Source organism: Anabrus simplex, chromosome 4 (genome assembly GCF_040414725.1).
Source record: "Anabrus simplex isolate iqAnaSimp1 chromosome 4, ASM4041472v1, whole genome shotgun sequence".
Lineage (NCBI taxonomy): Eukaryota > Metazoa > Arthropoda > Insecta > Orthoptera > Tettigoniidae > Anabrus > Anabrus simplex.
The window spans coordinates 143,508,974-143,534,069 of NC_090268.1; the positions used below are offsets into that span (position 1 = coordinate 143,508,974).

Sequence of the window (25,096 nt, forward strand, 5' to 3'; positions counted from 1 at the left end):
GCGGCATCATGGTTTGGGGCGCTATTGCGTATGATTCCACGTCACCTCTAGTGCGTATTCAAGGCACGTTAAATGCCCACCGCTACGTGCAGCATGTGCTGCGGCCGGTGGCACTCCCGTACCTTCAGGGGCTGCCCAATGCTCTGTTTCAGCAGGATAATGCCCGCCCACACACTGCTCGCATCTCCCAACAGGCTCTACGCGGTGTACAGATGCTTCCGTGGCCAGCGTACTCTCCGGATCTCTCACCAATCGAACACGTGTGGGATCTCATTGGACGCCGTTTGCAAACTTTGCCCCAGCCTCGTACGGACGACCAACTGTGGCAAATGGTTGACAGAGAATGGAGAACCATCCCTCAGGACACCATCCGCACTCTTATTGACTCTGTACCTCGATGTGTTTCTGCGTGCATCGCCGCTCGCGGTGGTCCTACATCCTACTGAGTCGATGCCGTGCGCATTGTGTAACCTGCATATCGGTTTGAAATAAACATCAATTATTCGTCCGTGCCGTCTCTGTTTTTTCCCCAACTTTCATCCCTTTCGAACCACTCCTTCTTGGTGTTGCATTTGCTCTGTCAGTCAGTGTATATATGCAACAGTAAATCCACGGGGCACAAAATATTCTACTTGATTTTCAGAAAGCCAATGCTCAGATACACACATCACGTCAACTTTCTCGATTTGGCAAAAGTGTTCTAACAACTTATTTCTAATGCATTGGATATTCATTTGCAATAAATTGAGATATTTACCCTTGGTATCCTCCTTTTGGATGCCATTTACCTCTCGGCAACTACTTTTTGTGTCACTCATTACTGGCGGAGATTTCTGACCTGATGTTTCATGTACTGGTATTTTATGAATAGGAAAATAACATACCTGCGTTTGGCTACTTACTGAACTATATTTGATAATGTTTTGATTTGGTGACCTATCTGATTCGGTCACAGATGCTAGTTTTGGTTTACATGGCCTATTAAAATTCATAAGATTTTCTACTTAACTGAGCCAGCTTGAAGAACAGCTGGATCTTTTTACTAGTTTTCCTGGTGGGTATTATAACCTAAGAGAGTTGTAATATATAAGTAATAATAATAATAATAACGTAAACGTTTCCACCTTTTCAATACTACAATATATTCACAAAATTACAAATTATACGGTACTAGTTTCGACCCATCTAGGGGTCATCATCAGCCGTATTGGAGCAAAGATCATTTGTGGCGAAATCCTAAGACAATGATATTTTACATTGCTTTAGGAAATCGATGTCTTTGCGTAATTTGGCTATCTTTAATTTTAGGCCTAGATATTGAAAGGCTTTCTGTTTTGCCTGGTAGGCTACATCATTGATGGTTATGAATTTCATGTTTTTGGTCCGTATTGAAATGAGAATAATATATAAGTAATAATAATAATAATAACGTAAACGTTTCCACCTTTTCAATACTACAATATATTCACAAAATTACAAATTATACGGTACTAGTTTCGACCCATCTAGGGGTCATCATCAGCCGTATTGGAGCAAAGATCATTTGTGGCGAAATCCTAAGACAATGATATTTTACATTGCTTTAGGAAATCGATGTCTTTGCGTAATTTGGCTGATGATGACCCCTAGATGGGTCGAAACTAGTACCGTATAATTTGTAATTTTGTGAATATATTGTAGTATTGAAAAGGTGGAAACGTTTACGTTATTATTATTATTATTACTTATATATTATTCTCAGTTCAATACGGACCAAAAACATGAAATTCATAACCATCTAAGAGAGTTGCATTTTTCTAAGTACACATCTTATGATTAATAAAATCAAGAACAATATTAGCAATCTTTCACTTCCCTGAATTGTTTAAATGGAGGCCATGTTTTGTGTAACAGTGTCTCTTGAAACTGCTGCATTCAATAACTTGAGTATAAGGAAAATGTTTGTTTACAAATTTTAACAATATCTGTATTAACTTTATCCACTTCAATGTTCACACAACACGAGTCTCTACTCAAATCATGCCTGTGGGGCACGTTCACTACAAAAATGATAGTGTGAGTCAGCTTCCCTAGTGTATATTTAAGTTGTGACATTAAGTTGTGGGTAAGTGAGCCGACTGATGCAATAACTTAAATAAAAAGATATTGAATCAGAAAACCACAGGGCTACTCTGCATCTCGGACAGCCTATACAAAATATGGTGATTTAAAAAATCCTCTACTGATAGAAAGAGATATATTTTCAAAGATGACCAAGCCAGTTGGCATTGCGGTTAGGGTCGCGTAGCTATGAGCTTGCATTTGGGGGATAGTGGGTTTGAATCCTACCGTCGGCAGCCGTTAAGATGGTTTTCTGTGTTTTCCTATTTTCACACCAGGCAAATGCTGATGTTGTACCTTAATTAAGGCCAGGGCCGATTCCTTTCCACTCCAAGCCCATGATCGCCATAAGGCCTGTCTGTGTCGGTGCGAGTTAAAGCAACTTATTTGATTTATATTTAATATGTAGGCTACTTATTGCAAACACAGGTATTTTTATATCTAATTTGGTATACTGTATTTACTTGCGTATTAGACCCCGTTTGCCCCAATTTTACAGCCAAAAAATGGAAAGGAGGGTTCAACATGCAATAACCTCAAATTTTGCACAGTGAACACATGACTTTTAGGCTATAAAGAGCTATAAATTGTACACAACATTCTACACTGTTCTTTAACAAACTTATGAATGTATTTGAGTTATACTGGCTATTTTTGTTGGAAGGTGGTATTTCTAAATGTAAAAAGTCAATAAATGGTGACACAACTTTTAGGCCTACCATACATACTGTATAAAGAACATTTAATCTGTTTTAGTTACTCATATTATAACATATCATGTCATTCGTTTCATCTCATTAATTCCTCTGATGAGGTCAAAGTCAGGAAGGGCATACAGTTGTAAAAACTTGCTAAGAAGATTCGTCTCACTTCATACTCGACTCCGTAGATAAAAGGTATAAGGGTATCATATTATGCAATATTGACACAAAATAACTCGATGGCCAGTCATTTGTCTCTGTCGGTTGAGCAGTAGGCCTACCACACAGTAAACCTAATCACTGCTTTCATATTGTCTTGCGCCACAAACTTCCCTGCTACCAGCGTGTCATCATTCTAAGTGACATCATCTTCACTGCCATCTCATCAGCCATGCACTGCAATTGAGACCGAGAGGATTCGAGGTCCTGTCTTCTTGAACCTTTTAAAAATGGTTTTGTTTCTGACTATACAGTCCAAACTGTGTGAAGCTATTCCCAAATGGTTTCTGGAGATGGTCTCTGATATTCCCAGCTGGTGTATATGTAGCAGAAGCCACTCCTGAATAAAACCATGTTGTTGAAAGCGTGCCAAACCATCAGCTGATGACTAGCGTATGTTACAAGTTGTATTTCCGAATGTAATACATAGTGATTGGAAGCATTCTTTTGATAACTGCGGCTGTTCAAAGCCAGACCCTTATTTTTAAATACCACCATATATCATGCTTGTTCTCTACATTTATCACATCAGGATTTACCTAAACAGCTATAAAAGAGATAAGAGAGACCGCATTGTTTAGGTTAGAGGCAAAAGACCAAAGGGAAGAGCATGACTGAGATGGATAGATGCGGTAAGAGAGGATATGAGCAGAATGGGACTAACCGAAGAAGAATACATGGATCGAAAAAGGTGGAGGAGACTAATTGGCTAGGCCAAAAACAGAGTACGGTTTGTGTGACCAACCTAGTAAGTTAAGTATGGTATCGCTCGGATAGTGCCAAAAGTTCCATAAGGGAAAGAAAAATAAATAACAGGAAAGTTTGCCGCATTTATGGATATCTACAGGTGTGGCGGTAATGCGTTTCATTATCATAATGTTTAATTTTGTATGTTCGTTGTCTCCCATATTTTATTAATGCATACCCTAGTATGTTTTGTTTGGCGTCTCCGAAAATTGTTGAAGGTAAGTGGGGACATAAAAAATAAATATTATTATTTGTTAGGTATGTTGGCGAGAAAAACAATTGTGATTGGATTGTTTTTAACACATTTTAAAGCGACTTCTCTCCCAAAAAACCCTATATTGGCCCGAGTTACGAGATATTAAAAGATCACTTTGTTAATAATCTCGCCTGCCTCGTATTAATAGATCTAGCAACAATCGTGAATATTTCTTAACTTAAGTAAACTCGTTTCCTCATCCCAAGGGGGTGCAGCTCAATTTTTAGACAGGTCCCCAGTGGAAGGAAGTTGAATGTACCATTTTTACCACAAATCAACCTTCCTGCCATTCGTAAATCTCTGGCAATACGGTACTGGGAATCAAACTCAGGCTCCCGAGAATGGCAGCTAATCGTGCTAACCATTACGCTGGCGGAAATTCTTAACTACAAAACACAGACATATAAATGACTGCTGCAAGCTTGCAATGTGCGGGTTGGACACAAAACTATTCACCTATTTGAGCGACGTCATCAGAGCTGTAGTAGGGCTAGGCTACGGGGGTGGACATTTCCTAACTACAAAACACAGATGTACCGCATGACTTCGACGTGTGTTTTCATTGAGTAGGTCGTACGGACGAAACTATTCACAAATTTGTGTGATGTCATCAGAGCTGCATAAGGCTTGTACCCGCTTTGAAGCGGAATCGTTGTTCTTCTCTGACGAATTATGTTTGGGGGGTTTTGCATGCGAGATTTATTCTTTTAATTTTCCTTGTCTCGAAAAGCCAACGGGGTCTAATACGCGAGGGGGTCTAATACATGAGTAAATATGGTACATGATAGAGTTGTGACTTTCAGAGAACTGAGGGAAAACCATTAGTTAGTGTATAAAATTTGAGTTATGTCACTTCTTCTTCTTCTTAACTAGGTATATTTTATACTGTAATATAACGAGCATGTATAGTACCACACAAGTGCCTATTCTTTCCTGCTTTTCCTGTTTTAACTTTTGTATTGTGTAGGTACTTACCATGAATACATTGAAATTTCCATGTTCTTTGAAATCATTTAAGAAGAAAAGACTAGGCAAACAACTGACAGGGAATCTCCCACCTGGGTGACTGCTCTAAATGCAGATCACTGATGATTGTGCGTACAGATATTTTTTCATCTACTTCTATATACTTATTTAATTGAGTTGTCACTGTGGGGGAAAGGCTCTGCAACATCAAAATTTGATGCGAAGAGATGGCTGCCAGGAGAAACCTGAATCTGAAAGCTAAATGATGCATAGAAAAGCAGTTCACGGAATGAAGAGCAGATGGCAGCAGCAAGCTCTGAATGTTGTTGCTGCTGTATTATCAGTAGAACCTACACAGATGCACTCTAATGTGCAGTGAATCGGATCAAATGAATCGATTCAGTAAAATGAATTGAATATCCCATCACTATATCAAACAGATCTTACACACATGAAATACATGAGGCTGATTAAGGTCTCAAGCCCTATTCGATAAAACAATAACACTGAAAAATATTCATCACAAAACCTTTAGTAATTTCAAGTAGGCCAAGCATAGAGTTGTAAGCACAGAGGGGAAAAGTACGTGCTCTGAATGGTTTAACTTCGAAACTGACAACTCCAAGCAAAGTGATGGATCTTTACGAAAATATATTGTAAACAAATGTACAAAAATTGAATACATACTGGGGTGTATTTACTTAGAATATCTGACTCTATAATAAGAAAAAATACTTATCTATATAAAACAATCTTTGCCTGAATATTTTAAATATTAACCTGATACTTTGTTTTTAAACCAAACAAGACACATAATAGCCAATTTCAGGCTCAGTTATTTTTGTTTGTCTGTAACAGCATTACAGGAAACTTGACAGAAGGATTTTCATGAAACTTTGTATTGAAGTTTAGGAAAAAGGCAAGTGGGATCTTTCTTATCTATAAAGTTGTTCAAAAAACATCAGCAGGCTTAAGAGGGGCTCTAAAACATAAAACTCTTACAGCTAGGAAAATTGCTCATGACAAAATTTAATTTATTTAGAATATTGCTTGCAGACTTTTTGTCCGTTTTTTCCAATATAGTAAGAAGTACAGGAAATATCAGTGGCGGGCAACTGGAAGTTCAAGTACAAGAACCAATACCTAACTCAACAGAGAGTTGCTATGGAGATCATACCAGCAATGTTTTACTATGTACTTTTTTAAATATTAACTTGACACTTGGTTTTTATACCAGACGGAAGAGATCAAATGTAAAAGAGAATTAAACTGCACAGGACCAGAGAGATCCTGGAAATGATTATGTTACAACAAGCCACAGATGAGGAGAGGTGGTCTACATTTGTGCCTCAAAATCTCAACAACATGAAGGGTCAGCTGAAATGTAATCATGCACATGCTAGGTGATTTCTGTCAATGAAGGGTACAACAGCTAGTTAAGGATAAAAGAGAACGAGGAAATAACTACTCGCTACTAATGGCTGGTAAACTAAAAAGATTATGGCCTACAAAGGGAACACACCACTAATTTCAAAGCCACTCAAACCCCTCTATTGACGTTTCACTGTCACTGTATCAGCTCCAAAAGAGCCATAAAATTTGTACTCAACAATACACCTACATACCCCCCTCAAACACTTAACAACTAACTTTCTTGCTGCCTTTGTTGGAGGCTTGTTGTGAATAACAGGTTGGCAAGGTGTTTTGTTCATTATTATTATTATTATTATTATTATACAATTCCTGGACTTCAACATGTACACACAGATGGGTATGAAATGTTAAGTTGTCCAACATGCAGCACAATTATTCTTAATAATTATGTTATTGGTTTATGTCTCACAAACTACTTTCCTGGTGGTTTTCAGACATAATTTTCTCCCGCAGGAGTTCTTTTACATGCCAGTAAATATACCGACATGAGGCTGATGAATCTGAGCGCTTTCAAGTGCCACCAGACTGAGACAATGATTCTTACCTGGGTATTGACATTCTACCTACTAGAGGATCATTTGCCTAATCTTTTCCCAGAGTATGATAATACAGTAGTGAGCCACGTTTCAGCAAGTCACACACAGATCCCATGAGATCTCTGAAGTTAAGCAAAGTTGATGTGCACATTACTTGGATGGGTAATTCACAAGTTGTTACCTACAGGAGGAGCAGAGAGGAACTCACCACTCTACCATAAGTAAACGACGACTCAAAATACCTGTCAGTGGCACCGGGTTCAGTTACGGGCAAGGAGTAGATTGCCAACAATCAGGTTTGGATAAGGTACTGGATGGTTATAAGAAGTAAAAACTTCTAGTTGGCAGCCCTATACAGAGTATATTTTGAGTGGTAATAATGGGACAGAGAAATAGCACTAAAAATAACAGATTCACTCACTGGATGAGATGTGCTCTGACAACTGGTCCCAAGAGAATATTGGAGATGCTACAATATCCAAGGGTTACGAGGAGTCCCAGCATATGTTTCACCTTCTGCGGCTCGCCTTTTTCAGCTACAGCTTGCAGTAGCCTCCAACAGTTACGAACAACAGTGGGTCCACCTTTTACACCTTTAAACCCAGCTTGCTTCTCCAAAATAGCAATAGCACCTATGAGCACAAAGAATCAATCAGAGTATTAAATGTATGTAGCTGAAAATAAGAGCTCCAGAAGATTAATGCTCAATTGCAGACAAGCCAATCAAAATTTGACCAAAGTTTGATTGGCAATCAGTGTTTGATCAACGATCTATCTTCCATCAAATTTGACCAGCAAGTTAATGCTGATTCTCCAATCAACACCTGCACTCTTTAAACTCAAGGGTGCTATTCTTTTATTAAATACATCTGATTAAACATTTCAATTATAATAAATTGACGTTCACGTAGAAAGGGCAATTATAATCATGTAATATTTTGTTTTCCATAGTCATTAGTCTCACTTATAACCTCAATCTTCTACTGGCTTTGAATAAAGGACAAGTTGATTTCTATAAAAAAGTATTACTCCAAATCTTGAAATAAATAGTAATCTCTGGCATATTAATATTCAAACTTTAGAATTAATAAGCCAATATGACAAAACTTGAACCTGTCTGCAGCATGTTTGTTTGCTCTTTTGTAATTTTTGTCCCGTACTCCGATCTTGTTATTCTTCTGATGAAGAAATCTTCCAAGAGTATGAAGAAATTATATTACGAAGAATTTTTCAAGATGGACATGAACTGTTTTTTATGTGTAATGAAAGAGAGTTTCACAAAAAAATTTAGGTTAAGTAAGAACTCATGATTTTTTAAATTTTGTTGTCAATTATTTGCAACTGGCTTCAATGAAGTAGTAAGCAATTTCCTTCCATGTTGCCTCTTTCTGTCTTGCCCACACAGCACCCGGTTTTTTTTTTTGCTACCTGCTTTACATCGCATCAACACAGATAGGTCTTATGGCGACGATTGGATAGGAAAGGCTAAGGAGTGGGAAGGAAGCGGTCATGGCCTTAATTAAGGTACAGCCCCAGCATTTGCCAGGTGTGAAAATGGGAAACCACGAAAAACCATCTTCAGGGCTGCCGACAGTGGGATTCAAACCCACTATCTCCTGGATGCAAGCTCACAGCTGCGCGCCCCTAACCGTGTTTTTTATTTTTTATTTTCAATAATATGAATGTGTCCCTCTGCTATATTAAGAGGGATCTAGTGTTCAATGAAAAATTCAACCCTCTCGGTTTCTTGGTGGGTATAGCACTCATTTTGTCGAAAACTAAATCAAAACAAAGCCCCAAAACTGCAATTATTCAGCTGTCACATAACATGATCGCTTATTTCCTGATTCAATGCCACTCTGATGTCTTTGCTCGACACCAACCTTAAGGAATCAGCATGGCAGTGGTCACATATTGCACTGTTGCCAAATTAATTTCCTTTAGAGATTTTCAGTCAATAAATTGGAGCAAGTTGATCAGAAGTTAGGTTTTCTGCAACACAATCAGAAATCGAAGTTGATGGGCAATCAGAGTTTGATTTGATGGCTCTTTCTGCAATAGGGCATAAGAGTACATAAAACATCATGGTAGCGAGGGTGAATGGGTCCAGGGAATATCAATAATATAGGCTTTCTACATGTCCATAATGTCACTGTTTGATAACCTGCACCTGTAGATCAGTGGTAGAGTGTCCCACACATGATTGCAAGTTTATGGGTTCGATCCCAACTGAGCAGGTAGTTTATTTTTGAAGGGTGGTCAAAAATTTTAGCACTCTATGTCATTGTTGGCCTGTTAAGGATTTCTGGTAGTGTATTCAGTGTCACTCAACCAACTTAAATTAACTCAGTCACAGAAACCACTGGCAGAAATCTGCTGTTTAATATTGAAACTGGTAATCAGACCGCCTAGATGGCACCACTTTGGGGAAGTCCAAGTCCGGGTAGCTGAGGCCATATGATTATCTTTTTTGTTTAATGCACTGTAAATATTACATACCGTATTTTCTTGAGTAATTTATGCAGATGTGTAATTCACGTACTCCACTTGAATCTGGTTAAAAGAAATGCTTGCACATTTTATACACCCGTTTAAAAAAAAAAAATTACATGGTGCTTTACGTCACGACACAGATCGTTCTTATGGTGACGATGGGACAGGAAAGGTCTAGGAGTGGGAAGGAAGCGGCCGGGACCTTAACTAGGGTACAGTGCCTTATTGTCCAATGTAAAAATGGGAAACCGTGGAAAACCATCTTCAGGGATGCTAACAGTTGGGTTTGAACCACTATCTCCTGAATGCCAGCTGACAACTACGTGACCCAAACTGCACAGCCACTCCTTTAGTTTCTTGTAAGTAGAACGAGAACTCACGAATTGCCTAATGTCAATATGCAACAATGGATTTGCCATTCCTCACAAAATGGTATAAAGGATATGAATTAGCAGCAACATATGGTATCAGCTTGATGGAATCTGAGGTAAGCCATGGCTTGGTCAATTTTGTTTTTATGAGGACAATGCCTTTCTCTATGACAGAAAATGTTATGCCAACAAATGCCAAGTGATTATAACAAACAAGTGCTGATTTTCATGAGTTTTCCAAATTGGCAATGTAGATCAGACACCATTCAGTTTCAATGTGCTTTAGAGTTGAACAATTGATGAGAAAAGAAAATCGAGCATTACTGTACAGTCAATCAGAAATGAGAAACAGAGAGGTACAGTTACGTTTGTTGATGGTAAAAATTGCTGCCATACGTTTTTTAAGAGAAAAACAGTGAATTTTTTTCAAGGGATCCATTTTTGCATCCCAGAAGAAAGGCTGGATTCGTATAAGATGGGATCTGAACGGTCTGAGGAAATCGATTAAGGTCATTCCTTCGATGGCCAGCTCTCCTCCTGGTTGGATTTAGTAGCCACCTAACAGACGACATGATGAAATTACTGCAGCAAGAAAACTGATCTGGCTGTGATTCTTGGTGGCCTGACATCAGTACTTCAACCCTTGGATGTTTCTATAAACAAACCTATCAAAGACTATGTGTAGAAACTCTGTCAGAGTTGGGTAGTGCAAAATGTGCACAAGGGCTCAAAGCCCTAAATATTAAGCCCCTTTAAGCAACAACAAACAACTAATGTGCACAAACTTACTTTGACTGGCAAGATTTGGAAACCATCTGTTGAATTACTTTGATAGTGAATACTGCATGCTTGGGGTATGGTTTCTCTGAATGATTGAGAACAGCTTTAAGAAAACAGGAATCTTCAGTGCGTTACATGGCAGCGGCGGATGTAACAGCAGCAGCAGCAGCAGCGATGATGAACAGCAGTTAAACAAGTTTTTTTTTTTTTTTTTTTTTTTTTTTTTTTTTTTTTTTTTTTTTTTGCCATTTCATAATATATGATCAGTTTCTTGATTAATTTGATTTTATTTTGCTTCAGGTGCTGTTATTAGCTTGTAACGGAAGCCTTCCAGTATCTGTATATTCAGCCTTGTGCTTGAATCCATACACTGCATTTAACCTCCCAAGCAATAACAACCGATAATAATGGACACAATACTCTTATTATCATGTGGTGTGGGATTTATTGTAGCCAATATCATAGATAGCTTATTTCAAAAGCAGGAAAAATAAGTACATTTTATTTGTATCTTTTATTTGTTTTCATGTTATTTTATTTTTTATTATTCAATATTCACTTTTGCATCTAGGTTATGACAAGAAACTATAACTGACTCATTCTTCTCTTAAATGGGGATTACTACTGGTCCAGTTCCAATCTTTTTTTTTTTCCCTGTTCCTTTATAGTTTAACTCTGAGTTGCATATACAGTTCAACAGAGTTAACAATAATAAATATTTAGGCTAGGCATTATCCAGGAATAGTTATGTAAAGAATGCACCAGAAGGAACGAAGAAAGCTTTTTAAAAATCGTGCTGTCAGTGGCACTGTATGAAAAAGAAATCTGAGAGGAGTTAGGAAGGTTCAAGCACTGAAGAACGTGAATATTTAAAATAGAAAATTCTTATTTTCAATAACATTTACGTATAACAACAAAATGCATTTACAGAACAACATTGGGCTGCCTTTTTTGTCTGTGAAAATGAGAATCCACAACCTGTTTCCAGTCCTTCACACAGGTTAGGAATGGAATGAATCCAGCCCCCATCTAGTGGCGAGGATAGGAATTGTGCCGGCTGCCGAAACCTGTTGCATTCCTCTGGGGCAATGATTAATGACTGACAGATGAAATGAAATGATACTGGAGAGTGTTGCTGGAATTAAAGTCCAAATGCCACGCTATTAATGCACATGAGTAGAAACACCCTATCATATCACCAAGGTCCCTGCAAGGAGTACAACACTGCCACAGGTTTGAAGTGTCACAAATAGAAAACAGTGCTACTCTTACCAATGCTAATCTGCCAGTGTCAATGTACAAACAGTCTCACGTGAGGCTATAATCTTGTACGTAGTAGCCCAATTTTGCGTTCTGTGCGTGCCTTGTGTTGTGTTCTCTTGTCGGTTTAATCCTACTGCAACTGATACGTCTAGCTATATGAGATTCCAGACATACATAATAATAACACTAGTTGGGTTCTCTCTCTCTCTCTCTCTCTCTCTCTCTTTCAGGATGCACATACTTTCTAGTGCCTTTTGATATACTGTATTTGAAATTATAAAAATAAGTCCATTAGTTCTAATTCTGAAAAAACTACAGAAAACTGTGTAGTGATCTATTCACGACCATGGACCATTACAACAAAGAACTGTAGATCTACTGTACTCCTCTACAAGTGCTAAATTAACTGTGGAGGTCTGGAGTAGGATCCTCCACGGCACAGGTACTGGTATTACACCAACAGTGCCTTGGCATGGTGTCAGGGAGCACTGGCACTGTATACACAAAGGCACCAGGTTTTGGTTCACTATCCTCAAGTGAGGCAAGAACAACAGAAATAACTTCACCTCTCATGTGTCAAACAGTCAGTAGTAGTCCTTGGTGGATGACCTGCAAACAAGTCACAGGTTTTGGACTGAATGTTTCACTAAGGTAAAATTAATTTAGGTCTTTTCTATTTATGGAGTTCAATATATAACGCAGACGTGCAAATTAAAAACCAGAGAAATTTGGCAGCGAATCGCGACGTATTACAATACATCACTGATGGCTAGGGCTCGGATGTTTAGGTAAAGTCATATTTTTCTTTGTCTCTATTTTATTTACCTGATTGGATTTTGGTGCAAATCAGGTGATTATCGTCACAATTAATTTATTTGTCATGTAAATGACTATTTTTAGTCATAAGGTCATATTTTGAGCTATTTTCGTAGGAACGTCATATTTGGGTCCTATTTTGGCGGTTTGGCTGTAGCTGTGAAAAATCATCGTCAACTTTCCAAATGAGAACTAGTATTCACAAAACTGCTTTTCCATATCACATATGTAGGTAATACACATGGAATACTCTGCCACTTGTATCAAGATTGCACAGGAATTGTTTTCCTACAGTTTGTCAGAATATCTGGTATATATCAAGTCGAACTTTGGAATTATCATCATCATCATCATCATCATTTCCCTTTATCCAGCTGTAGCCGGGTAGGGGCAAATATGGTTCCTCTCCACTTTCTTCGGTCTTTCCACCACTCCTCCTCCAACACTGTGTCCCAGTCCAGGTTTCTTTCTATAATGCTGCGTTGGATGGTATCCTTCCATCTCAATCGTGGTCGTCCACGGCCTCTCCTTCCTTGGATTTGCATTTCCATCACCTTTTTTGGCATTCTTTCGTCGCTCATTCGCTTTATGTGCCCAAACCATCTTAGTCGGCTCTTCTCTATTCTATCATTCATTTTTTCCACTCCAATTTCTTCCCGGATTTTCTCATTCCTTATTTTGTCTCGTCTACTCTTCTGTATCATACTCCTCAAGAATTTCATTTTGGCTGCCTGTATTCGACTCTCATCCTTCTTTGTCATTGTCCAAGTTTCTGCTCCGTAAGTTGTTATGGGTACGTAATACATCTTGTACATAGTATCCTTTGCTTCCATTGGTACATCTTTGTCCCATAACATGTTTCTTACACTATGATAGAAATAACTTCCAGCTTGAATCATTTTACTAATCTCAGCATCCAGTCGAGCATTCTCCATTAATTCACTCCCCCAGGTATTTAAACGTTTCCACTACTTCCAGGGGCTTGTCTGCAAGTCTAATCTGACCTTTCCCTTCTTTCTTCCCTCTAGTCATAACAAGAGTTTTACTCTTTTCTACACTTATTTTCAATCCACATTCTTCGATCTTCCCATTCACCACATTCAACTGTTCTTGAACCTTCCTGTCGTCTGCTCCCCAAATCACAATATCATCTGCAAATAACATCATGTTCATTTCTCTTCCTCCATATGCTGCTTTCGCTGTTCTCATGATGTCATCCATTACTATTGTAAGCAGGATTGGTGATAGAACACTTCCCTGTCTCAGCCCACTAGTAATTTTGAACCAACTTGTCCTGCCAACTTGTGTTTGCACGCAACTACAACATTCCTTATACAATGCCATGATCATTTTTATTAATCCCTGTCCAATTCCTTTTTGCACCAGACTGTCCCAAACTTTCGTCCTAGGGACACTGTCATATGCCTTTTCAATATCAATTAATGTCATCACCATATCATTCCCGTACTCCCAATGCTTTTCCATTAGTTGTCTCATAATGAGGTCTTTTCTATTTATGGAGTTCAATATATAACGCAGACATGCAAATTAAAAACCGGAGAAATCTGGCAGGGACCCTCTTCGGAGGCAGCCCTACCCAGGGAGTGGCGCCCCTGCCTATGTGAGTCTCAGAGCACACTGACCCGGTGTGTAACATATGGTATGGGTCCCAGCTCAGGGTTACGAGTGAAGACCTCAACGGCATCTACGGTGGAGAAGGTGGACTTCAGTACGGCGGAGATGGCGGAAGGGGCATACCCGTAGCGTCTGTACTCCAGAGGAGCGGCTACGAAAGGTGTCTGTCTCCATGTTAGGGGCGACCTAATTTTGAACCTGGCAGTAGGTATAAAATGCCTTTGGGTGTGGCGAGCTCATCGTAACAATAGCCTATATGGACAAAGCAGATATGGTTTGGAATTATATCAAGTGCAATTACTCGTTTAGAAGCTGCTAGCTTAGAAATTCATGCAAGTATTGAAAATGCGTGATGTGTTGAACTTTCACCACAGCAATCACATGGAATAGTTGGCGTCAGTGTGAAATGGAAACTTTAAAATGTGCTTAATCGAAGTGACGCTTTTCGCTGTGCTTGCAAGATAAATAATGTTCTTAGAGGATAACATACCAGTACATTTCAAGATGATTGCATACTTGACAGCAGTGATTTAATATTATTTAAATAGGCCTATGCACCAATAACGTCTTGAGATGTAGGAAGGAGCTTCTCTTCTTACAAGAATGTGTTTAGTGATAATCGGAGGTGTTTTACGCCTGATGATTTGAAGATGAATCTTGTCATACACTTCAATACCACCCGCGGAGATGAATGAAAAAGTTACGTGAGTTTGCACTACTTGCCCTGCCGCCATACAATAATGTATCGAAAGACATCTACTTAATTCATTTCATGGTGCTCAATTTAAACTTTAATGCATTTGAGTAATATTAATGTAATCTGGGCTTAAACGTTCCAAAATATTTTCAAAAAATAGATTGATTTCTAGTTTTCTTGTATTTCAAACCAACAGTGAAGTGTGCAAACATGTTTTGACTTTTAAAATGTTGTGTGATCTGATAATCTTAGCGAACTTAGTACTTTATAGGTATGTATTCAAAAATATTTTAAAATGGCCATATTTAGATTAATCATTTTCAGATCATATTTTGCAACTTTTACGCCATACTTTGTTGCTTTTGAGGTCATATTTCGTCACTTTTGAGGTCATATTTGCTTGCTTGTTTGGGCAATTTTTAGGTCTTAAACATCCGAGCCCTACTGATGGCAGAAAATGAACTAATTCATTATAATTCAATACATTAACAACTCTATTTGGCCTAAATATATTTTTCATTATTTATATATAAATACTAAATACTGGACATACCTGAACGGTAGGAACATGTGACTTCTCGTCCTTCAACATTTTCATCACATTTCGACTAATTGTTGTTCAACACACCCGTAGCTGACTTAGCTCTCTTCAGAAACTCGGAACTAAATATTTGCCTACAGCACTTGCCTTGATGAACTGATTTTAAGGTTAAAAGTTTCTCCAAAGTATGTTCAGACAGCAAGGATCTGAACTGTGTTTTTGTCTTTGTGACTCTGCTAAAAGTCCTTTCACATTCTGCATTGCTATGTGGAATTGATAAAATAGCAAGTATCACCTTACAGAGTCCGTCATATTTAAGTACACCATCATCTGACCTACCAATGCCCATTGAACATCAATTCTTCCTTTTGCCAAGTCTGGTTCTTCAAGCTGAAAGTTACAGAACTGGGAGTGCAGAATATCAGTTTCTTTATCTAAATGTTCTGTTTCACTAGTCAGAATGTTCAGAAACTTGTTAATGAAAAATCTAAGGCTAGAAAATGATGCCTTACTTATATAAGAAATATTTGCAACTTTTGCATTAATTAAAAATTCATCTTTGAATGGAAATTTGTGTACCATATAGTCACATGATGAAGAGAAACACTTTCTAACACACTTAAAGAATATGCTTTTTTCCTCAGACTTCACAGTGTTCACTAAAACAAACGCCGAGTTCCCTATCATCAGATCACAATCATCCTTTAGATTTGCTGGAATATGATAATCTACATCAAGGAGAGAGGAGGAGCTTTTAATAACGTGTCGTTTCACAAACCTTGCCATTGCGTTCTTCAATAGTTCCTCCAAAACTGACCTCAATAAGTGGGCGTGCGGCATACTTGACTGAAGAGCTACGTTTGGATTCTCAAAGATATCCATAAAGCTTGAGAGTAAAAGGCAAAAAGATTTATGCAAATTTGATGAAAAGAACATGAACAGTTGTTCTTCACGTGACAATGCACGGCTCTTAGTGCCATCAGTAGTTTCATTCTTTTTGTTGTTGTTTTTGTTGTGAAACTGATGACTGGGTTTCCCCTTTAACTGAGGAGTGTGGTGAAATGTTACGATGACAATTATTCACCCTCCCAGACAAACAAGACACATCCGCACTTAGACTGTGCTTAGGAATTTTGTAAGTCTTCAAAGTTCCCATCTGAGAATCCTTACTCACATTTTCATTCCTGAATAAAGTAACCGAAGGATCCCACTGCAGCAAAACCCTATCTAAACACTTTCTTAGTGATAACCATGGAGTAGGCACATATTTCACTTTTTCTGATCTCTGTGTTGTGTAAAGTCTGAAATTCTCTGAACTTTTCTTTCCTCTTTGCACTCCTTTCCAGATAATAAAATATATCAATTATACTTGCATCTACATTTACGGGCAAGTACGCCGCACCCTTCTCTGCAGCAAGATTAATTAGGTGACAAGAGCAGCCTGATGATTATTTTACTATTTTCCTGCTTCAAACATCCTGCCACACCATTCATTAATCCCACCATTACTGGAACATTATCAGTACCGAGAGCTAGGCAGCTTATTAATGGTAAGCGGAATTCCTGAAAAGTTGAGAGCAAAAGATTGGCAATGTTAGCTCCAGTGGCATCTCCTTCTAAATAAGGGACAGAGAGTATATAACTCTGAATTTCATTGGGTTCAGGCCTAAAGAAAATGTTTCAACAATAGGATATATTTTCGTGTGCTATTTGCTTTACATCGCACCGACACAGACAGGTCTTATGGCGACGATGGGACAGGAAGGAGCTAGGAGTGGGAAGGAAGCGGTCGTGGCCTTAATTAGGTACAGCCCCAGCATTTGCCTGGTGTGAAAATGGGAAACCACGGAAAAAAATCTTCAGGGCTGCCGACAGTGGGGCTCGAACCCACTATCTCCCGAATACTGGATACTGGCCGCAATTAAGCGACTGCAGCTATCGAGCTCGGTAGGATATATTTTCAAGTCGCTTTTATTGCTACCATCAGTAGCAACAGAAAATGCATTCACCTGCAAATGTGATACAATTTTTGCTCTTTCTTCCATGCACATTTCTGTAATGATAGCCACTTTTTTCATTCTAGCACACCCACATTGTTCAACGATTTCCGAATCAGGAAAACATTCTGCGAAACAAATTGTGGTCAGCACAATTTACAGGCAGGTTATGTTCTACGATAAATGACGTAAATAAAGCCTTAGTATTCGTCACAGGATTTACATCTTGGTTTTTACATGAAAAGTTCAGTTTCTGATTTCCCTTCCTGGATTCACTGAAGCATAGAAACTATTCGCTATAAGCACTTTTAAACACTGCATTATATATCTTTTTCAACATTTTGGCCAAAACAAATATTAAGACATACAACATGAGCATTTATACAAGTACTACCCCAGGTAGACGTCTATGGTGTACTAGTTATGAGGTTGGGTTACTCGCTTGAGACTTCCACTTCCTATAAAGCTATTTGTGTATTTAACCAAAGAGAATGAGTATTTGACTGTATTATAGGCCAAAGAGGAGCACATGACTGGCCACCGTGCCCTGTACTGCCATCTGGTTTCATTATTGGAACTACTATCGACCAGCCATACTCAGCCATATATCGACAGAACGAGGAAACATGCGGGAGTTTATAATAAGAAAATTGCTGATACTGCTCTGAAAATCAGGAGATCGGTCCCGGCGATCGGGAGATTGGGAAGAACAATGAAAAATCGGGAGTCTCCCACTTAAATCAGAAGACATGGCACATCTGATAATGCGAAACACCTTTTTTTCTAAAGGCAGGCTGGTTTAATTAAGGATTCAAATACATTGTTTTATTCTGCAATCCTTTTGCTACAATACCCTATTTTTCAACATAATCTCCATTCAATGCTACACCTTATTCCACCGTAATGTGAGGGCCTGCATGCCTGCATGGTACCATTAGACTGGCTAATGTTGAAGCCAACGTCGTGCTGCATCAGTAACTTCCCCATCATCCACATAGTGTTTCCTGAGGAGTGCATCCTTCATTGGGCCAAACAGATGGAAGTCAGAAGGCGTGAGAGCCAGGCTGTAGGGTGGATGAGGAAGAACATTCCACTGAAGTTGTTTCTTCAATTTCCTTAGAGTAACACAATACACTTCAGAGTTGATAGTTTCACCACAAGGAAGGACATCGAACAGAATAACCCGGTCAGTGTCCCCGAAGACCGTAGCCATGACTTTACCAGATGAGGGTACAGTTTTGAATTTTTGCTTCGTGGGAGAGTTGGTGTGGAGCCACTCCATGGATTGCCATTTTGTTTCCGGTTCAGAGTGATGAATCCATGTTTCATTGCCTGCGATAATGTTTGACAAGAAATTGTCACCTTCACCCTCATAACGAGCAAGCAATTCCACACAGATGTTTCTTCTTTGCTCTTGATGGTCTTCCATTAAGTCAAATAATAATACTAGATTATAAATTCCACCTGTTCAATGCAAGTACATTTCAATATGGACCACACCATGAGATTTCTTCCATTAAGTGTCAAGGAACCCAGTTTTGACAAAACTATATACCAACAAAATGGTCCAGTGATGGGATCAACGGCCTCGGGAATCTTGGCTGAAATCTACCTTGATTATTTGGAACATACCAGAATTGTTAACAATAATATTTTTTACAACATTACATTTTGGGCCAGATACGCAGATGATACTATAGTCACAGTATAATGGATGAGAACTTACTCGACGCTACCACCACCCTTTCAAACTTACACACACTTGATCTATATATCAAATTCACTCTAGAATCTGAAACTGAGCATAAAAATCAATTTTTTAGACTTAACTATCTTAAGACAACACAATTCCCTTAGCTACAAAATTTACAGAAAACCTACACAAACCATAAACACCATACATCAAGACTCTTTACATCCAGAAGTCCACAAACGTGACGATGAACCATGCTGTAGTATGCAGCACGTTTGTGGACTTCTGGATGTAAAGAGTCTTGATGTATGGTGTTTATGGTTTGTGTAGGTTTTCTGTAAATTTTGTAGCTAAGGGAATTGTGTTGTCTTAAGATAGTTAAGTCTAAAAAATTGATTTTATGCTCAGTTTCAGATTCTAGAGTGAATTTGATATATAGGAAGGGTGATTTCCGATGAAGAAAGAAAGATAAGATCCGAGAGAATGAAGAAGTACTGGGCTGACAAGAAACTGAAACATTCTTTGTATAAAGTTAGCTAGAGCGGTCCAATGAAGGCCATAAAATGTAAATAAATAAAATAAATAAAGTCAGACATCGACTTTCCACTGCTCTCACTAAAGAAAAAACTAACAGAACCTTATTTTCCACTCTCACTTTTAATAATCCACAGATATACCAGATTTCCAGCATTTTCAAAAAACATGATATAAAATATCTTTTAAAACAGACAATAATAATGCATCAATTTTACACAACACAAACTCAACTAATAATAATAATAATAATAATAATAATAATAATAATAATAATAATAATAATAATAATAATAATAATAATAATAATCTTAAATATGCTTAAATGTAGTAGCTGTCCATCCACCTATATCGGCCAAACAGGTAGAAACTTTGATACGAGATACTTAGAACAAAATACTTAGAACATTTAAATTCATGTAAATATAATAGATTTTCAGCTATGGGAACACATATGATGGATTCAAACCATAAATTCACAAATACTGATCAGGATCTAAAAATCTTAAAAATAGATAATAAGCGCTCTCTGCTCCATATCCTTGAGAATTGTTTCATCTGCCTGGATCAATTCTTTAATCCCAATTTCAACCTTAATGAAATATCTGAAAAAAACAAACCCTTTACAGTGGAACCTCGATTATCCGTTCCCGGAAAATACGTTTTCCCGGAATATGCGTACAAATTACGTGGTCCCGCGAGCATCGTAATTAAATCACTTTGTAAAAGTCCCGCATTATCCGTTCCTCGAAGAAACGATTTCCCGGACCAACCGTCCAGAAATTCCAGTCCCATTAACGCTAAATCCTCGATCAATCGTTTTTTAATAAACTGTCTCTCTCGAAAGGACGGCTATGGCATACCGGTATTTATAGATCTTGGCGTTAACGATAATTAAAGCAAGTACCGGTACTGTAACGGTACCTACTGGAAAAGCGATCGGCGGGGAACTTGCATAAGGGACCATCTTAGCATCGCATTCGGGTGGTATTGTTTAGAGAATGTCGGAAAATCATAAAGCAGAGACTGGCCACAACAATTGCAACGAGACACGGCGCATTTCGATAGCTCTGTTTGAAGACAGAACGAGTTTCGTCAAATGTTCGCACTTATAAAACGTCCATATTATGTCCAGGGTTAGATGTTTATATGTTTACATTTTTTTCGATCGTACTGCCGAACAGGTTTTCGGCACTTTGCTCAGGGCACTGTAGAGTAACTGGGCTTTCAGGCAGGAATCGAAACTGCTCCTTCTTAACACAAATCCTGTATTTTTGATATTATCGTACATGATTATGGTAGCGAGACCAGAACAGATGCTGCACCTTACATAAAAAAAATAAAAATAAAAAAAAAGCCATGGGCGGTCTTGGGATTGCCTTTTATTGTATAGGTCCTAATGTAAGACTGAGAATTCTACGTTTTCGTATTAAAATACCAAAAACCGCAGTCGTTTTATTTGCGCACGTTACATTTTAAATGGTTGGTATCATTTCCAACTCGTACTGACACGTGCAGCGAGGGCGCTTTCCAGATGACCTCAAGGTCACGAATAACCGTAATTTCTACAGTTTTGATGGTATTTCTTTTATCTTTCCAATTTGACTGGATTCGTGACGCGCAGAACTGAATATAATGCATTCGAGAACTTTTAAGAATCGATACTTACATTCGAAACCATGTTTTCGAGCTCAACATAACCTTTAAAAGTCGATGTAGGCCTAATATGCGCGGTACGAGATTTCCAGAAACTGACTACAAACTGCATACCGGAGACCAAATTACAATGAAAGATTAAGAAATGAAAGGATTTCGCCATCATTTTGGGAGCTTTTGTATCTACTGTGCTTTATTTTATTAGACGAGAGAATTAAAAAGCTACTTGTGGTCGATTGTCGTTTGGTTTGGCGTTATTAGATTTTTCGAAGAGTTTGGCTAGCCTAATCAAAATTGCTAAACTGAAAGAAGTTTTCACGGGAAACTGACGAAGATTCCCCTGTAAAACTGAATATAAAGTATCGAGATTTTGAACTCTCGTACCGGTAATTAATGCGGTTTAGCGGTCTAACATGCCTGCCTCTCATCCAGAGGGCCCGGGTTCGATTGCGACCAGGTCAGGCAATTTTATCTGGATATACGTCTGGTTCCAGGTCCACTCAGCCTACGTGATTACCTTTAGTTGTGGAGCTATCTAATGGTGAGATGGCGACCCCGATCTACAGAGCCAGGAATATCGGCCGAGAGGATTCGTCGCACTGACCATGCGCCCACGTAATCTGCAGGCCTTCGGGCTGAGCAGCGGTCGCTTGGCAGGCAAAGTCCCAGTGGGGCTGTAGTTTGGTTTGGTTTAGGAGTTTTTGTAAGATTATAATTATACATATTTCATTTTTGTGATGTTTAGCCAAATTGTTGATGGTTTTCATTCAATCCCGGATTTTCCGTTTTCCCGTGTTGTACGTTTTATTTTCATGGTCCCTCGAAAAACGGAGAATCGAGGTTTCACTGTATTTGATCTATTAATTCCTATTTTCAATAAACAGAAATTAAGTACTCTAAACCCCCTTCTTTTCCTCCAGCAATCACCCACCATTCCACATCCCTCAGCCCCACCTTAGGAATTTTTTATTTTTATTTTAGGTTTTATTTTTTAATTTTTTTCCTCCATGTTTGTTTCTACCATGTTGGAAACAAATGAACATCTCAACTCTTTCCCATCAATATCATTCTGTTCATACTTGTTTCAGCTGACTGAGCTCTAGAAGATTCTGCAAGTGCTGGTATTTTAAATGCTTCTCCAATGATCAATGCTGGAAACAAATAAATATTTCAACATTTTCCCATGAACATCATTGTGTTCACACTTGTTTCAGCTGAGTTGAGTTCTAGAAGATTCCTCTAGTGCTGATATTTTAGTGTTTCACCTGGTCTTCTGTGAGGTGCAGTCTTCCAATTGGAGGAATTGTGTCACACTACCAACCGAGATATCAAGTTCAGCAGCAAGGTGTTTGACTGCTATGCATTTGGACGTTCTGTAACGGTTCAAATCCCGTTACAAGATGATACCTGTATTATTATTATTATTATTATTATTATTATTATTATTATTATGTCCGTACTATTATTATTTTATCTGTGAGATTACTATTATTGTATTATAATTATTATTCAATTCAATTCTGCAATGCTTGTCGCTTGCGTGATTGTAGTTAAATGTATGCATATATACGTGTGTGTAGATTAACACTAAAAACACGTACAGTGAGAGTTGCTGTATATCAGATGTGGATGTGACATTGTTACATTGTGCAATACTGCTGGCGTTACTGCCAAGTCATCGCTACGTCATCGTGTTTATTTAGCGATGAGCTCACGTTCTGGGAGTTACCTACTGGGTGTCGCGAGGGATTTTGTCATAGGGTGTAATATTTGTCACGAGGTGGGAGCAGATCATAGTTATTTCTGGAGATTACGTAGGTGTGTCAACCAATGTCTATAAAAGGTGTAGCATGTCATTATTCAATTGGAAACAGGGGCCACAGTTGGTCGGAGTGTGAACGAGATGGAGAGGCCTCAGTCAGTCATTAATCAAACGGAAGGTGAAGAGAGAAGAAATAAAGTAGAAGGTGAACAGTGATAGAGCCAAGTGGAAGGTGAGACCTCAGTCGGTCAGTTCAGTTAGAGGGATATGCTTACCATGGAGTCATAGAAGGATACACTTGCAATGAAGTCATACACTAAAGTCTTACCAAGAAGCCATATGATATGGAGAAGAAGCAGTCACATGGATACATCACCAAATTAGGCGTGACACATCTACAGTAAACACCAGATAAAAGGAATACGTCGTAATTACACTCAAAGTGTTGAAGGTACAGTCAAGTGAACAAGTGAGGGATATATTTTGTGTATAATTGTTATATGTCCGGTCAAGAAGAATTCAAATTCATGCCCAGTTTCTTTCAATTGCAATGTCATAATTTCATATTTTCATCTACCTTATCGCAGCAAGACTTACTATTTTTTCTATACTATTTAATGAATATATTTTGTTGTATCAAATTAATTTAGCATTGCATTTCCAGAGTAGAATAACATAACCTCAAATTTAATGGGGAAACCGAACGCCAATCTCCTTTTTCCAGAACTTACGTGGTATGTTGTCAAAAGTAAGCTTATTACCCCACACCCTAGAGATAGTCAAGATTCTCATTCCATTATTGCTGCACTGAGTGGTAGCTGGCACACATCAAATAACGTATGTGTAAGTAAGCAGGTAAGAACCAAGTGTGAGTACAAGGTCCGACGATTGTGTATTTTATTTAATGAATATTAATTTTCATAATTTTCAATTTAAATTCAGATTTATATATTTTAAAGTAAAAGAGTTAGGAACGTTTTACAGTTCCAACTTTGCAGGAGTCACAGCTGTGTGCAGCCGGCCAGCACGCAGGAGATCAGACACGTTTGCTCGACCTTGCGATGACGAAACACGCCTTGCCCAATGACTCAAAGTGCATTTGTCCACTGCCAGATCTCCGTAGACATTCTGCAAGCACCTATGAATATCAGTGATACCTTGGTTTTCCATCAAAAGACACTCAATAACTGCTCTCTGTTTGGTACGCACCTCCATTACAGACGCCATTTTGAATGCTAATTATAGCGCTGCCACCTACCATAAATTAACGAAACTCTATGAGACAAAGCAGGAATATTGAAAGATGTCCCAAACAAAATTCCAAATTTTTAAAACCAAAATTGGCTGAGAAATAAAATGTGTTGCATTATATATTGAATGCCCCTCGTAATTGACACACGCATTAGAAACCAAAATAAGTTGGTACATTTTACTGATGACTATCAGAGGGTAGAGAAAGGTCCAACCATTCAATACCATTACATTAATATAGTATCTTATATAACTTGTATTAGTTTTGACCTTGCTACATTAGGTCATCTTCAGCCCTGATCAAATTGTAAACACATGTGTAGATGTAAACACCAATAAAAAATACAATCTGGTATGTCTTAAGTAAAATCTAAATCTAAAACAGTGATGAAATGTCAGAATACATTTAAAATTGAAACTAAAATGACACATTAAAGCTGTTGTGACTGGTGTTGGACTATGTCAATGTCCTTATAATAACCAAGTATTCTTGAGTCGATCTTGGAGCTGATATTCATTGTCTGTATAGTGGACACATTTGATCTACAAATTATACCTTGTTGGATAGTAATATGAGTAAAAGTTTATATATACCCTGAAGAGCACATTCACAACTTCAATAAGTGGCCTTTCCATCAGATGTAATGA

At 38.2% G+C, this 25,096-nt stretch overlaps 1 protein-coding gene across 1 annotated transcript in view; it reads right to left on the reverse strand.

Moving 5' to 3' along the window:
• LOC136871719 (leucine-rich PPR motif-containing protein, mitochondrial) overlaps nt 1–25,096 on the reverse strand; it is a 199,705-nt gene that overhangs the window by 33,910 nt on the left and 140,699 nt on the right. The window contains exon 13 of the mRNA XM_067145243.2: nt 7,381–7,591. Within this exon, the coding sequence (XP_067001344.2) occupies nt 7,381–7,591 (211 nt within the window). The remainder of the gene's footprint in view (nt 1–7,380; nt 7,592–25,096) is intronic.